This window comes from Sciurus vulgaris (genome assembly GCF_902686455.1).
Source record: "Sciurus vulgaris genome assembly, chromosome: 6".
NCBI classification, from domain to species: domain Eukaryota; kingdom Metazoa; phylum Chordata; class Mammalia; order Rodentia; family Sciuridae; genus Sciurus; species Sciurus vulgaris.
In genome coordinates this window covers 211829-228205 of record NC_136466.1, presented here as the reverse complement: position 1 = coordinate 228205, position 16377 = coordinate 211829, and the positions used below count along the sequence as shown (strand labels likewise).

At 48.4% G+C, this 16377-nt stretch overlaps 3 protein-coding genes across 3 annotated transcripts; 1 reads left to right on the top strand and 2 right to left on the bottom strand.

The window, feature by feature from the left end:
* Positions 1 to 7031: 7031 nt before the first annotated feature.
* On the bottom strand, positions 7032 to 7804 carry H2AC25 (H2A clustered histone 25; the record flags this gene model as incomplete). The annotated part of the gene is made up of 1 exon (XM_079143426.1): positions 7032 to 7804. One exon carries the CDS (start codon positions 7802 to 7804, stop codon positions 7169 to 7171), a length of 636 nt encoding a protein of 211 aa, XP_078999552.1. The 3' UTR covers positions 7032 to 7168.
* Positions 7805 to 7870: 66 nt separating this feature from the next.
* LOC306663077 (histone H2B type 3-B) lies at positions 7871 to 8378 on the top strand (the record flags this gene model as incomplete). The annotated part of the gene is made up of 1 exon (XM_079143429.1): positions 7871 to 8378. One exon carries the CDS (start codon positions 7871 to 7873, stop codon positions 8249 to 8251), a length of 381 nt encoding a protein of 126 aa, XP_078999555.1. The 3' UTR covers positions 8252 to 8378.
* An 897-nt stretch (positions 8379 to 9275) lies between these two features.
* LOC306663076 (H2B.U histone 2) lies at positions 9276 to 15141 on the bottom strand. Its single transcript, XM_079143428.1, has one exon. The coding sequence runs from the start codon at positions 13211 to 13213 to the stop codon at positions 12833 to 12835; it is 381 nt and encodes a 126-aa protein (XP_078999554.1). The 5' UTR covers positions 13214 to 15141; the 3' UTR covers positions 9276 to 12832.
* Positions 15142 to 16377: the final 1236 nt, after the last annotated feature.

Sequence of the window (16377 nt, the reverse complement as noted above, 5' to 3'; positions counted from 1 at the left end):
TCCAGCATGCAAGTCCATTTAATGGTCCATTCTATGCATTCTATTTGGTGAATGCCTGTCTCATTGACTTTGGGTTGATTTTAAGGGGTATCGTGCTTCTGGTTCCAGTTTTCACATGCTTGTTGCCATGGATAGCCATGAGAATGACATCTGTATGGCTCTTGTCTGTGTCCTGCGGCCTTACAGAATTCACCTTCCAGTTCTCAGAGTTGTCTTGTAGATTCCTTGAGGTGTTCCGTGGACACAATCATTCATCTGAAAATCGGTCTGATTTTTTCGATTCCAATTCGTAATGCCTTTTACTTCTTTTTTCCTTTCCCCTCTTACTGCACTAGCTAAACTTTCCAACACTGCTGGTGGAATGGTGGTGAGGGGCACTCCTTTCTTATCCCATCATAGGGAGAGAGTAGCCAACCGGGTCACTGTTACCACCTTAGCTGCAGGTTTCCTGTGGTGTGCTTCATCAGGTTGAGGGGATTCTCTTTGCTAGTTTGCTGATTTTTTAAAAACAATGAATAGGTGTTGCTGCTTTTCCTGTATCTGCTGAGCTGTGTGTGTGTGTGTGTGTGTGTGTGTGCGCGCGCGCGTGTGTGTGTGTTCTTTAGCTTCCTCCATTCATTGATTTAAGGTAGATTTTATTCTCAAGCAGAGAAATTACATTTCTGAGAATATCACATGTGTTGTAGGGAGAAGTAGGGGAGGATTGAATCTAGGAGATTAGCAGGGAGCCTGCTGAAGTAGCTCAGGTAAGAAATGAGGACACATTCGTTTCCGGGGTATTACACTGTGGATCCCACATGCCCCGGAAGGCGTCAACTTGAAATAAGTTGCTTCTGCGACCGACTGTGTGGTGCCACAGCAGGCGGTGGACCTTCAGCAGCAGGAGCCTCGTTGGAGGAAGCCAGGTCACTGGGGCATGTCCTGGAGAGGCCAGACCTCCTGTGTCCCTCCTTCACCTCCTGGCTGCCACGAGGTGAGCTGACCTCCCCTGCCACAATCGTGGCATGCGATGCTCCCACACGACGACGTCTGCACCACCTCAGGATCAAAGCGACAGGGCCTCAGGCATGGACTTTTGTCTCAGTTTAGACAACAGCAATGGAAAGCTGCCCAACACTCTGGGGCTCTTGTGGCAAATTACCACAAACTGGATGGACTCAAGTCATAGGAATTTATTCTTTCATGGTTCTAGAGGCCGGAAGTTGGAATGGAGGTGTGGGCTGTGCCTGACCTCCTGCAGGCTCTGGGGAGGACCCCTCCTGCCTCCTGCTCCTGGAGGCGCCAGACCTCTGTGTCTTGTGGCTGTATCGCTACAGTCCCTGCTGGTCAGCTGGTGTCCCCTCTTTTGTCTGTGTCTCTTGTTCTGGGCATTTTTATGAAGACACGTGGTTGATCTGCTAATCCAGGACGATCTGCTCATTTAAAAGTCTGTTACTTTATTACACTTGCAAAGACCTTCTTCCAGGGTCACGGCCACAGGGAGGGGACTGGGATGTGGAGGTACCTTTGGGAGATTGTCCTTCAGCCGGTGCAGTTAATATGCAAGACAGGGCAGCAGCAGCTGAGCGGAGAGGAAAACGTGCATCTGGACTGTTCGGCGCTGGCTCCAGCAGGAATTTCGGGTGGTCTCTTCAGCAGCTAGCAAGGCGATGAGCCAAGGACCCTCTGTGGTCTGAAAGTCTGTGATCCCTCCAAATTTGCATGTTGAAACCTAACCCCACAGTGATGATGTTAGGAAGCAGGGCCTTGGGAGGTGATGGGGAGATCGGACGGAGCCGCAGTCTGGCATCAGTGCCTGCTCCAGTTCGAAGGCCACTTTGAATCTCCTGTGTTGGAAACTCAATCCCCAAGGTCATGTGTTGGTGGAGGGACAGGGTCAAGAGGGCCCAGCTGTCACCGGGGCATCAGTGGGTCAAAGTGGGCGTGGCTCTGTAGGAAGGTGTGCTCTCTGGCACACCTGTGAGGGTCATGGGAGGCCCTCCCCAGGTCATGGTGTGCAGGAAGCCCTCACCTGATGCCAGGTAGATACCAGCACCATGTTATGGATGGCCCAGTCTCCAGGATGGTGAGCTACGTAAACTACTCTTTATAAGTTACCCCGTCTGTGCCATTTTGTTATAGCAACAGAAATCAGACTAACAGTGCCTCATAAGAGACTTGAGTGGGCTCCCTGCAGCACCACGAGGGCACAGCAGGTGGCGCCATCCCTGGGGGGAGAGTCCCACAGGCACCACACCTGCGACACCTTGATCTTGGACTTTCAGCCCTCCAGAGCACTGAGCAAAGCATTCTGTTGTCTATAGATCACCCAGCCTACAGTAGTTTGTTACAAACGCAAGCAGGATAAGATCACAGGAAAAGAGGAGGCCCAGGAGGAGCAGCCAGAGCCTGTGGTGAGTGGCAGCAATGCCTGTCAGTCCTCCTACCCCAGGCCTGTGGCTCCCGACATCGGCCCAGCTGGCCCATGACTTGTTAAGATCTCCGGAGTGTCCCATGAGGGACAGGGACAGTGTGGCGATTCCGTGAGACCTCGGGGCTCTGTGGACCCAAATTACTAAGTCACCACTGCGTCATCCCTGACCCTCCACCTGACCCATCCTAACCCTCTACCTGACCTTCCACATGACCAGTCCTCCTGACCAATCCTGTCCTCGAACACCCAATGACTCATCCTGAGTCCCCATTTCACCTGTCCTTGACCCTCTAGCTTACCATTCCTGACCATCTAGCAGACCCACACTTGACCCACCAGTTGACCCATTGCTGACCTCCAGTTCTTCCCCTAGTGGGCAGCAAGTGCCCATAAACCAGCATTAGTCTGTCCACCGACTGGAAGAGTTCTGATGGCAGGTGGTGAGGGGAGTCCTTCCTGGGCTGAGGTGAGCTGAGGCCAGAGCCCAAGCCCCATGGGCCCGAGGGCAGTGCAGCAGGAGAAGCAGCTCCCATCTCCAACAGACAGCCTGAGCTAAGCAGCAGGGGAGCTGGGGTCTCAGCCACCTGAGCAGAGGCAGCTGCAGCCGGGCAGTGAGATGGTGTGTGCCTGTAGGGAAGGGGGCATGGGTGGAGGCACCACCAATATGGCTGTGGACCGCTTGCTGAGCTGGGAGGAGTCCTGCTTGCTGTGTGGCCCAAGGCTCACTGGGCAACACCCAGGACACAGAGGCCTCCGCGGACCGAGGCAACTTGGATTCTCTGCTGTAGGACAGACAAGTCACCAAGGGGCAATGCCAGGCTGAGCACAGCCTGGACCTGTCTGTCTGGAGACTCCGTATCAGCTAAAGTGATGTTGTAACTCAGAGTCCATAGGGACACGGAGACTGGGAGGAGGCGGGTGGGCAGTGATTTATTTTTGAGGGAAATTTTAACCCTTCCAGGCGCAAAGCCCTCCAGCCCACAGCACAGCTCTGCTCAGCTTCTGTGCGTTCGGCTTTTTCCTTCCACAGCTGGAGGATCGGGGTGGCTTAGCTACAGGGTCCCAAGGAGGGACCACGTGTTAGCCATCCTTCTGTCCCTGGCAGATTCATCCATGTCAGGAGGGAGGATTCCCTCTATGACTGAGCAGTTCTCACTGTGTGCAGCTGGCCCTCCACACCTGCCTGTTCCACCAACCCAGCTTCAAAAATATTGGTAAAAATTGTGTCTGTCCTAAACATGTACAGTCTTTTTTCTGGCCATGATTTCTTAAACCGTATAGTAGAACAACTACTTATGTAGCATTTATATTGTATTATGTCATCCTGCAAGTCATCCTAGATGATTTAAAGTAAGTTTTTAGGTCAGACAAAAATGGCATGACATCACATATAAGGGATGTGAGCACCCTTGAAGTCTGGTACCCACAGGGTCCTGAAGTCAGTCCCCTGGCCCCTGTGGGTACTGAGGACAAGGGTATTGTCCTCTAGGTTCATCCATGTGGTCGAAGAGATCAGGGTTTCATCCTTTTTAAAGGCTGCATGGTGCCCCACTGTCTGGACATCACGTTTCCTTGTCGTTCTCTCCCTGGTGGGCACATGGAGGATTGCCTGTCTTGGCTGTTGAGTGCAGGTGTCTCCTGAACACACACTTCATTTCCCAGAAGTGGAACTGCTGTCCTGTGGTGGCTTTGTTCTTCATCTTTGAGGTGGGAGATTATTGATCACATGGAGGAACCCATGAGGACAGACCCACAGAGCCCTCTATGAGGGCTGGAGGGGCATGGACACAGCAAAGCCAGGCTGGAGCCCACACACCACAAGCCCTGTCCCTAGGGTGCTTCTGAGGCTGGCCAGGCTGCATTCTTCTTCTGGAACCCTGTACCTTTTCTTATCTTCACTGATAGAATGCCTGTCCGCAGGGGGGCTGCAGAGTGACTGAGGTAATCCTGATGCAGACGTGGGCCAGTGACATGGGCTCTGAAAGACCTCCTTGCTCCTATAGTACACAGAAGTGGGCCGAGCCCAGCAGAAGTGAGCTGCATGTGGGCAGGTCCAGAGGCACTGCTGTGACCACCCAGAACAACTCAAGGTCCCTCCTTCTATGCGGTCTCCAAGCGATGGTTGCAGCAGCTCCTGGAGCGGCAGTGCCCTAGAAAGCACTGGAGCGGGCCTGTCTCCTTCCAGACACCTGGTCTCCTGTCCGCCCTTCCAGGCTCCTCTGCCTAATTTTCTCTTCTGTCCTCCTGGTTCTTCTTATTATTTGATACACATTCATTTATTAGGATCAGATTTTTTAAAACTGAGGTGACATTCACGCGACACATGGTGAACCATTTTTAAGTGAACAATCCCAGGGAATGAAGCACATTCACAGTGTTGTGCATCCACCACCTCCTCCTGGTTCCAGAACATTCTCATCACCACCAAGGATCCTGTGCCCATTAGGAAGTCCTTGTCACTCTCTCCCTTCCTGTAGTCCAGGCAACTAATTTGCTTGCTGTCTCTTTGAATTTGCCTGTTCTGGACATTTCATGTACATGGAATTATACAATTGTGTTTTTGTGTCTGACTTACTCCGTGCAACGTTCTTGCGGTTCAACCATGTTGTAGCATGAATCAGTGCTTCATTCCTTTTTAATGGTAAGATTCTGCAGTGTGGATAAGGCCACAATTTGTTTATCCATTCATCAGTTATTTCTGCCTTCCAGATATTGTGAACAATGCTGCCATGAACATTACTTACAAGTATTTTTTTTTGAATGTATATTTTCATTTCTCTTGGGCATATTCCTAGGAATGGATTGCTGGTCAGGTGGTGCTTTCTTTCTTTAAAAAGAATCTAATAAGTGTTTTCTTAGACAGGCAGTTCTTCACATTTCTGAAACTGATAGTCTGATAGATCACCAGATCTTAGGAGCTGACCAGTTGGAACTTTTCATGATGACGGAAACATTTTGTATCTCTGCTTTCTAACATGGTACCTACTGACCATGCAAAGCCAGGGCATTTGAGAAATTACTCATTTATATTACATCTTAATCCATTGAAAATTAAATAGCCCTTGTGGCTTGTTGCTGTGTATTGGATGGCTCAGTCTCAGAAAGGTGAAAGGGGAAAAGCTACCCTGAGTAGACCACCCCTATTGCCTTCCTCTTAATAACTCACTTGAATAATTTTTTTGTAAATATGGAAAATCCATGGTGATGCTTGAAACATCTACACCCCAATCCCTGAAAGTTTCTTTTTAAATGCCACTGTAGGGTTTCAGATACAAAGACCCACAGAGTCATAAATGTATACAGTTAGAATTTCAGGTTGTCACTAGAAACACAAGAGGACTCTCTAGGTCAGTCTTGGCAGCCTTGCTCACTGAAGTGGTGAGTATGCACATGTTGCATGAACGACATACTTTCTGTGAATGGTATTGCTGAAACCCACACCGTTAGAGCAGCTGCTTATCAGTTTTTATGCACATAGTTTCTTAGCACTGGGATAACTCCACAGATGGTATCTAGGGAACCCTGGTTTGAGTTGATTCAATTTTAGTAGGATAAATACATATTGTGTGCAATATTATATAATCCATATTATATAATATTCCTGAATTGTATTGCTGGTTCATGTTTTTGTTACAATAAAATTAATAAAAACAGTACAGGTAATAATAAGGGAGAAAGGGTACTGTTTACTGAGCTCTGATTTTGTGGCAGGCATCATCCAAGGATCATGATGGTTCATGACAGAGAGCTCCTCAGGCCCCATAGGTCGGTAGGTGCTAGTAGTACTGCGGGCCATTTCTGTCGGATCTGCCTGGAACTCTCCAGTCAGTCCTGTTTTATAACAAAAAGTGGAGATAATGAAGTAATCTTCCTAAAAATCCACAGGAATACGACTTTATCTGTCTCTAGCAGTTTTAATTTGCTGTTTATTAAAAGTGTATTAAAATGCAAATTTATTTTAAATGTGCTAAAGTCAGAAACCTAATTTCACCTAATTCAGTGTACAAATTATTTTGTTTTCTAACTTAAGCAATCTAAGTGAATCGTCAATGTTTGACCAACTCAAATTTAAAATAAAACTTCCTTTAATTAGTCCAGTCACGAATAAATCTTAAAAATGTTTACACTTCCTTTAAGACCTAACAACTTGATTCTTTTCAAGTATTGAGAGTGCCTCTAGCAAACAAATCCTTTGTCAAGCCCTTTTGAAGTCCTAGCTCAATCAACTAGATCCCGATTTCGGTGCACTTTGTTTCGTTAAAATTTAGCTATTTTAACTTGGTCACTCTCATTCTAAGCGGAAACCCCAAGATTTACCTATCAGAATTTCAAACGGCAAATTTTAATAAAAACACTTTTTAATATCAGATAAACCAACCCAATTGTCCCTGGAGAAAAAAATGCCATCCTGACTTTTTGGAATCCGGGTACTGATCATTGGTAATTCTTGGGGCGCTTAAGGAGGGGATAAAACCCCACGAATTTGGGGTGGGATTTATGAGCAAGTGGACAGGTCTGGCGATTTTCCCTGCTCAAGCCAAAGCCAAAGCCCACCTCTTGCACACGCGAGTCCCTCCCCAGGCCCAATTTACGCCCTTTGGTTAGGCTAATACGCACTAATGCGCAGAGGGGTGGAAGGGGACCCGGCCTCAGGCCCCCAACAGGCTGCGCGCTCAGTGCGGCTCTTTCCCAGAATCAGTGGTGGCTCTGAAAAGAGCCTTTGGTGTCCACGGGGCGCGCACGGGCGGCAGGGCCTCACTTGCCCTTGGCCTTGTGGTGGCTCTCCGTCTTCTTGGGCAGCAGCACGGCCTGGATGTTGGGCAGGACACCGCCCTGTGCGATGGTCACGCGGCCCAGCAGCTTGTTGAGCTCCTCGTCGTTGCGGATGGCCAGCTGCAGGTGGCGCGGGATGATGCGCGTCTTCTTGTTGTCGCGGGCCGCGTTGCCCGCCAGCTCCAGGATCTCGGCCGTCAGGTACTCCAGCACCGCCGCCAGGTAGACCGGCGCGCCGGCGCCCACGCGCTCCGAGTAGTTGCCCTTGCGCAGCAGGCGGTGCACCCGGCCCACCGGGAACTGCAGCCCCGCGCGGGACGAGCGGGACTTGGCCTTGGCGCGCGCCTTGCCGCCCTGCTTGCCGCGCCCGGACATCTCCGACTCAAACCCAGAGGAGCAGAAAACTCGAAAAACCCGACAGAAGCTCTCACGCCGCAGGCCCCAGCGAGCCCTTTTATAAGATCCGGAGGTAGCTGAACGGCGCCGGCCGATAGGATGGCATCGGTAGCCAATCAGAAAAGGAAACCGGCATCTCCTCCTCACTGGCGACGCCTTTCCGAGCGATGACGTAAGGCGATGCTCTGTCCAACCAGAAGTGAGTAATTCCTGAGCCTTCATTTGAATCCAAGACGTACAAATAGAATCGGCCGGGTCGTCGCTGCAGTCGACCAGAGATCCGCCATCATGCCTGATCCTTCCAAGTCCGCTCCGGCCGCCAAGAAGGGCTCCAAGAAGGCCGTGACCAAGGCGCAGAAGAAGGACGGCAAGAAGCGCAAGCGCGGCCGCAAGGAGAGCTACTCCATCTACGTGTACAAGGTGCTGAAGCAGGTGCACCCCGACACCGGCATCTCGTCCAAGGCCATGGGCATCATGAACTCGTTCGTCAACGACATCTTCGAGCGCATCGCCAGCGAGGCCTCCCGCCTGGCGCACTACAACAAGCGCTCGACCATCACGTCCCGCGAGGTGCAGACGGCCGTGCGCCTGCTGCTGCCCGGGGAGCTGGCCAAGCACGCCGTGTCGGAGGGCACCAAGGCCGTCACCAAGTACACCAGCTCCAAGTGAGGCGGTCCCTGGCGCCCCAAACCCAAAGGCTCTTTTCAGAGCCACCCACACACTCGAGAAAGGGTTTCGAACACGGCGGAGGGTTGTTAACCCTATGTGTTGCCTCTACACCACCGCGGCCCCCAGTTCCTGGTGCGTCCTGCCAGTCTGTGTGTATGGCTGTCCGCGGAACGTGGGGATGTAGCCGCCCGTTGTAGAGGGACGGTGGAAACCGTGGCCTTGCGAGAAAGCAGGCGTGCAGGTGAGGGCCGTCACTTCCCCCCGAAGGCTCTCCGGGCGCTCTTCCCCGTGCACACCAAAGGTGCGCTGGCCCACGAGTTTGGGGAGGCCTCGGGTGTTGTAACGCTGCCTGGCCGTGGTGCCTTCCCACCTTTCGGTCCCGGCCAGGAGCAGATATCTCTGTCCTCAAGCAGAGTGCGGCCTGTAGGATGTCTGCCTGGCAAGATCGGCAACGGCAGCGTGGAAAGCAGAGAGGAGTGGAAGCGGGCGGGCCACTGCAGAGCCTGTGGCGAGCTGGATGTAGTAAGTGACCACAGCTGCCAGCAGCTTTAACCCTCAGTGGTGGGAGATTATTTAAGAGGAACAGAATTACCTCGTTTTGAGCAAATGTAACTGCCTCCCCTTTGGCCGCATGATTTTCTGTGAAGTGTTAGTAACTGGATTCTTTGCTTCACATTCATGTCATTTATTTAAGGAGTGCCATTGTGCTTCAGGAAAAGCATTTTGGCATGAAGTCTTCGTATTGGAAGGGACAATGCTTATCTTTTTTCTTTTGGGGTGACTTATAGTGATTCTTTGAACAGTTGTGAGAATTAGAAGTATTGAGAGTTTGTATCATGGTCTCCAGCAAGGAAAAAATTTAAATAAAATTCAGTAAAAGACACACACTTTTTTTTTAATCACCCAGTGTCTCCACAGGGAGCCTGTCATGTGTCTGAACTGATGCAGACCCAAAGACTGGTGGGAAGGGGAGGAAATGTCACCACAAATGTCCTCCCTGCACTGGCTGTGCCCCCCCCCCCTTCCCTGCTTGGATCCACATAAGAGGATCTTGGAAATTTCACACATTTTAAAGTTGTTATCTACACTATTCTTATAAAAAGTTCAAATTGCTGCAAGGATGCACATCCCGACATAGAACTTTTAAAAAGCAAAATGGTCACATCGGTCTTTTAAATATACCTATTGGAACATCAATTTGATACCATAATCAGTTCATAAAATACATGATCTAATTCTATATCAGCCGGATATTTCAGGAGATTCTTGTTTTCTGCCCGAATGTTTTTTTTTTTTTTTTTTCCATTTTCCTTCTGCATTGGGATTTTTTCCTATAGTGATTATAGGTATTATGATTTATCTATTACTTTTCTTGCAAAAAAAAAGTCTGTCACCTGAAGTTTAAATACTTCATATAACCAGATTACTCTGCGTTTTGAAAATACCTGGGCAGAGGCCTGGTCCAGTAGTGTGCACCTGCAATGCCAGCAACTCAGGAGGGTGAGGCAGGAGGATCTGGAGTTCAAAGTCAGCCTCAGCAACTTAGTGAGGCCATAAGCAACTCAATGAGACCATCTGTAATGAAATACAAAAAAGGGCTGGGGATGTGGCTCAGCAGTTAAGTGACCCTGCGCTGGGTCTTAAGCACACACTTGTGATCTTAGCTACTTGGAAGGCTGAGGCAGGAGGATCCCAAGCTCAAGGTCACTTGGGCAACTTAGAGAGATCCTCTCTGAAAATGAAAGATGAAAAGGACTGGAGGTGTAACTCAGTTGTAGAGCACCTCTGGTTTCAATCCCCAGTAACACACACACACACACACACACACACACACACACACATACACACACACTATATATATGAAATGGAAATTCTGCAGTAGATATTTTACTCAATTCTTTGCCTTTAGTAATAATCTGAAGCTTAAAACAGTGATCCATCATTGAAAGTAAGCAGGACTTGTCAATGTGATGGACTGACAGATCTGGCTTCATGAGAATGTTATAAGCCAGACTCTAAGGGAAATGACTAAACAGACTCCATTTTGCTCTGAGACTCCATGTTATGTAGGAAATAAGTTTCTCCCATGGGAAAACCCCACCTCTGTACCCATCATCCGTTACTTAGTGTGACATGTTTAACAATACAGAATGACAATTCCTATGTAAAGAAAAATTGGTCTCTTTTGATTCCCTTATTTCTCCTAAACAATATAACATGTGAACGGTGATTGTGTGGATGTTAGTAACCATTCTTTAGTTTGTACCTAGGTAAGGGTCATTCTGACCCACTTCCCCCGCTGTCGATGATCTCATGATGTTAGTTTGTAATTTCAAATCATAGCAACAGACACTTATGATTGATGTGATTTTTGGTATAAGAACCCCTACTACCCTGTGGTTGGGGCTGTTCTCCCAATAGCCATTTTTGGGGCACTGTGTGAGACAGTCAGCCGGCCGGCTTAATAAAGACTCTCAAATTTGGACTTCTCAGTGGTGATGGGTCTGTTCTTAAGTTGCACCCCATAACAGTCAACAGTCAATTCTCCCAAAAGATATGAGATCTATAGTCAAAACTACTGAATCCAGTCCTTTCCACTATGAAACAGGTGCCAGATGACTGAGGTCTCCAGCCCTCAGCCTCCTAACAACCCAAACTGAGAGTCACGGCAATAAAAATTTTAAAAAATCAAATTTATTTATTGCAGGGCTGGGCAAGTGTTCTACCACTGAACTACATCCCCAGCCCAGAGTTGTTTCAAAGTATTTGTAGTCACTAGAGCTAGGCCCACAGTTCCATGCGATTCTCTGCCTCAAGAGCTGAATGCACAGATTTAATAAAATGAAACTTGTCTCAGCAGAGAGTGATTGTGTTAACAATAGACGACACTGTTTAGTGCCAAAGAGTCAATGAATGAAACACAGCATCATAATTTCCAAATATAATTCTCCAAGAATACATTTGGTTGTGGGTAATGCAGCACATGGAGTGATTTCTCAGGTTTTCTGTTCTGGCTAAAACCTGAAGTACTAGACAGATTCTATTTGTTACACTGGCAGGCCCAGGCTCAGAATGGGCAGGATTTGCCCCTCTTTCCTAGTTTGGGAATGCTAAGGGAGAGCCAAAGAACTGCTATTGAGATTTTTGTAATCAAGAAAATTGGGAGAGATTGTTTATGGAACCCATGTCTGTATTCACATTGTTATAACAGAGAAAAAAAAAAAAAATCAGGTCAACTAAAGCTGTGCTCATCACATATGTGAAAATCCTCAGAGGCTAAGACAGCCAGGACTTAATGAAGCATTCTCTGGATCTGACACAGTTTAAAATATTACTTAAAGCAGGGATCTAGAAATATTTGGGATTTTGCAGGCATCCAGTCTGGAATGCATTGACGAGTCTGCCCTTCCCCCACCTCAGCTTGACCTTTCAATTCTAATTTGCTAATTAGGGAATAGAGCAAAGAATTTGGAGGGAGACAAAGAACTGTTTCTTTAAGAAGAAATTACACAAGGAAGCGAAGAAGGAGGTTAAACATGGACAGAGTGCGGCTGTCATTGGAAGTGTTGTGGCAGTAAGGCCATTGTCCAGCGTGAAAACCCAGCTGAAAAATCCTTTTGTGGAAACTGGTCTCCAGCGTGGATAGCTCCTCCGTATTCTTGTTTGAGGAGCCACCAATGTTTCACCTGCATTAGAGGGAGTACACTTCCCTCCCCGTTAGGCTGGCATGCCTTAATTATTACTTGATACCATTAAGTAGACACCATAATTTGCGTATAATGTATTGATTTTTTTTTTTATATAAAAAAGGTACAAATCTGCTTTATTAAAAAGGGCGTTTCACCGTTTGCTAGGCTTGGATATGTTTGCAAGGTACATACAAATTCACAGACACATACATACACACACATTTTGAGGGTTAAAATAAAAGAAAAATTTCACCGTTTGCTATGGGGAAATATCTGTGTGTATATGTGCATGAAAGAACACCAGCTCTTGCTGGGATATTCTAGTTGAGTGAAGCGGCCGCCCATGCGCCAGATCTGAAGTTTCAAACCGAAAGCGTGGCATAAAGGACCGGTTAGGTGACACGCTGCTGCAGTGTGCTTTCCCATAGACGTTCGCGGTGCCTAACACAGGCAAGGGAGTGAGGGAGGGAAGACCAAGGGGAAGGATGTTTTCAAGCGCCCCGGCCAGGGCGGCGTAAACACCCAAGACACCCTCCAGCTTCACGCGCGGTGTGGGTGGGGTGGCAGAGGGAGCTGGAGGAGCCGGTGCACGCCCCACGCAGCCTGATTTCCTCGGGTGCCTTCGCCTGTACTGTGCCCTCTCCAGCTTCCTATCGCCGAGGCTGACTTGCTTTAAAGCAAAATAGCAACAGAAAGGGAGGAAAAGAAAGAAAAGGACCGTGACGAACAAGAGGTCCAATCTTATCTCAGGAGTTGGGTCCCCCATTGCGCAGTCCACCCTCCCCCCAACCCCCCACTGGATCACAGGTCACAAAAGCAGGTGGCACGCTCCTCTTTGAGCTTAGAGGTGGCTCTGAAAAGAGCCTTTGGGTTTGGGGCGCCAGGGACCGCCTCACTTGGAGCTGGTGTACTTGGTGACGGCCTTGGTGCCCTCCGACACGGCGTGCTTGGCCAGCTCCCCGGGCAGCAGCAGGCGCACGGCCGTCTGCACCTCGCGGGACGTGATGGTCGAGCGCTTGTTGTAGTGCGCCAGGCGGGAGGCCTCGCTGGCGATGCGCTCGAAGATGTCGTTGACGAACGAGTTCATGATGCCCATGGCCTTGGACGAGATGCCGGTGTCCGGGTGCACCTGCTTCAGCACCTTGTACACGTAGATGGAGTAGCTCTCCTTGCGGCCGCGCTTGCGCTTCTTGCCGTCCTTCTTCTGCGCCTTGGTGATGGCCTTCTTGGAGCCCTTCTTGGGGGCCGGAGCTGAGCGCGAAGGCTCCGGCATAACGAGGTGGCGACGGAGCGGACACAAACGGTAATGCAATGAGGGTAGAGCTATTTGTCATCTTTATATTCAAATGAAGGCTCCAAATCTCTAGCATCTGATTGGACGCGACCGGGGCGGAGAAGAATTTATGTAAATAGGAGATGCCGGTTCTTCTTTCTTATTGGACCGTATTTCAACCAATCCAAAAGCGCGTCGGCCGCCCGCCTGCGCTCTGGTTGTGCGTCTTTGTTCTAACCCTTTGTTTTAAACCCGGGGGAGATCTGAGTGTCTTCTGGACGTGGTTAAAAGGAAAATGACAACACCTGGTCTCTGTTTTCTCTGACTATGAGGCAAATACGCGGGCAACAACTAGAGCTTGATGCTTTCCTCCCCCAAGACGTAGGAAATGGCAGTTCCCACTGCAGTAACTGTTTATTTCCCATCATCGTCCTCCCCTAAGATCAAAGAGATGCACTCCTTTTAGAATTCAAGAGCAAATCCAGACGTTTCGTTGGGAAATACTGAGAATGCACTAAGATACTTCCATTAAAAGTGCGTAGCCTGGCAGTTCTAACCCAGGATAAGAATGAAACGGCAGTTTTTCAAGCTGCTTTTGTTATTAATGTCCACGAAAGCTCTGAAATGTCAGCCAGATTGCTCTGTGCTTGATACATGGGATCTCACCGGTGTCCTAACATCTCCAGGGGCAGGCACGATCACTGTTGATTGCTCATCGGAATACAGGCTTGAGGCCCCCACCCCTGGCTGCCTCCCCTGTCACAGTGCCTTCCAGTACAGAAACGGGGTCACCCATTCCCATTTCTCACTTATTTCAACATCTTCTGGACATCTGGCTAGAAAAGCAGAATCTTAGGCAACACCCCAAACGGGGTGAAAAAGATTGCGTTTTAGAAAGATCCGTGTGCGCATTACAGCCCGAGAAGTCCTGCAGTGGAGGTCATTTAGCTGCTCTACCTTGGGCAAGGTATTTACCTTTTTCCACCTCCATTTCTTCATCTTTAAAAGGAGGTATCAGTGCCTACCTGATAGGCGTGCTGTGAGTTAACGGGCTGGAAGCAGCTGGCGGGGCGCCCGCAAGTGTGTTTAATGGTTCTTTCCTTCTCAGGACCCAGCCAGCCAGCAGCCGCGTGGTCCGCCTCATCGAGCTCCTCTTTCGGCTCCAGCACGTTCGCACATAGCATGAGCCTTTCTCTTTCCCGCCGGAACACGGACTAAGCTGGGATTCTCAGGACAAAGTTGTGCCTTTCACCTCCGCATCTCCAGGTGGAACACGGCATGGCACCTGGCAGATGCCAGTCAGAGCATGGGAAATGAATAATCCTGCTAGCCAGGCAGCGCCCTCTACTGTAGGCTGTTCTGTTGGCTGAGGTCCTCTGCGCAGCCTGAGATCTTGGGTTTCTTGAGCTGCTGTGGATATTCTCAGCATATTTTGTTTCCTCTTAAAAAACAAAAACAAAAACAAAAATCCAGGAACTTAATATATAATAAAGATAACATCACAACTCAGCAGAGAGAAAAATGGCCAAATAGTGACAGAAAAAGTACTAACTACTTGGGAGAAAATTAATTGTTCTCAGCTAGGGGAAAGGCTTTCAATGCATTTTTAAGACTATAGAAATATGCTCTCCACACACACAAAGCTTGGGATAAAATTATTTGCAATAGGAGACAAACAGAATATTAATATTCTTAAAATATAAAAACAGCAACAAAAAGCAATTTACAAAATAGTAAAGATTATGAAAAGACAACATGAAAAACATTAACTGCACTAATATCAAAGGGATGCATATTTAAAATGATAGCTGAGTTTGATGGTGTACCACTGAAATACCAGTGGCTCAGAAGGCTGAGACAGGAGGATCACAAGTTCAAGGCCAGCCTCAGCAACTTAGCCAGGTCCTAAGCAACATATGGAGACCTGTTGGGGGCTATGCGGTGCAGAGGCCTGGATGGCGCCTGGCAGCTAGCCAGAGGTTGCTTTGATCACATCGGGGTGAGGAGGTTGATTAACATAAGCTCACCCAGGTGATTTATCATTGGCCGTATCCAATTAAGTCCCCGCACACAAGCATGCACAGGTGTTCCCTACTCTTTGACCTTTACCATGATTGGGCAGCTAGCTCCTCACCTAATCTTTGCATAATTGGCGTCAGCCCTACCCTTCATCTCCTGGAGGGGATATAAGCTGGCTCTCCTCCAGCATCGGGGTTGGAAGTTCCAGGCCCCAGGTTTGAGGTTCCAGTCCCCGGGTTTCCTGAATCTACAATAAACCGTTCAGAATTCAGAAGCCTCGCTATTCATTTATCTCCCGCGCCAAATTGACTCCGCTGGACGGCGTCAGAGACCCTGGCTCAAAATAAAAATAAATGGACTGGGATGTGGCTCAGGGGTTAAGCACCCATGGGTTCAATCCTTGCTACCAAAAAAACAAAAACAAACGAAAATGACATATCGCTTTTCACCTATTAAAATGATGAAAAATAAAAAATACAATACACAGTGCAGGCATATACTTTTTTCATACATTTCTTAAAAGAAAAAAACAAGATGGCAATATTTTCTAGTATGTGTCCATATTACACACTTCCTTCCAGAAATTCCACTGTCAAGCATCAGTCTCATAAGGAAATAAACATGGCTTGAACAGAGCTGGTAGAAAGCTCCATCAACAGCATCTATAATAAGAAAAGAAAAAAAAAAAAAAAAAACAGAATTGACAACCCTGAATCACAGCCCACATTATTCACCGAACATTTTTAAGGCTATTTGATGATGGGGTAATAACACCTATTAAGTGAAACACAGCAGAAAGGAAAACTGCGTTGCATGCTTCTCCCTGGAACCCTAATGTTAAGGTAGAGGATGTAACTGAAAGGGCCCCTTCTGCTTCCACAAGGCCCCTTTCTGCTCCAAGCCACTCCTCCTGCCTCTAGCTCAGGCCTTTCTCAGGACTTCTACCTGCTCCCTCCCCTGCCTTCCTTTGTTGCTGGACCTCAGTGCAAACATTGTTCTGCTTGCAGCTCAAAGACAGGCTCACTTGCATTGCCTTGAAGGACAGTTTTCCCACGTCATCTATCAGCTTTTTCCCAACCATCTTTCTTGGGAAATAGGTTATTTTTCCAACCTCTACCTCCATCCCTCAAAGCTTCCTTTCATTC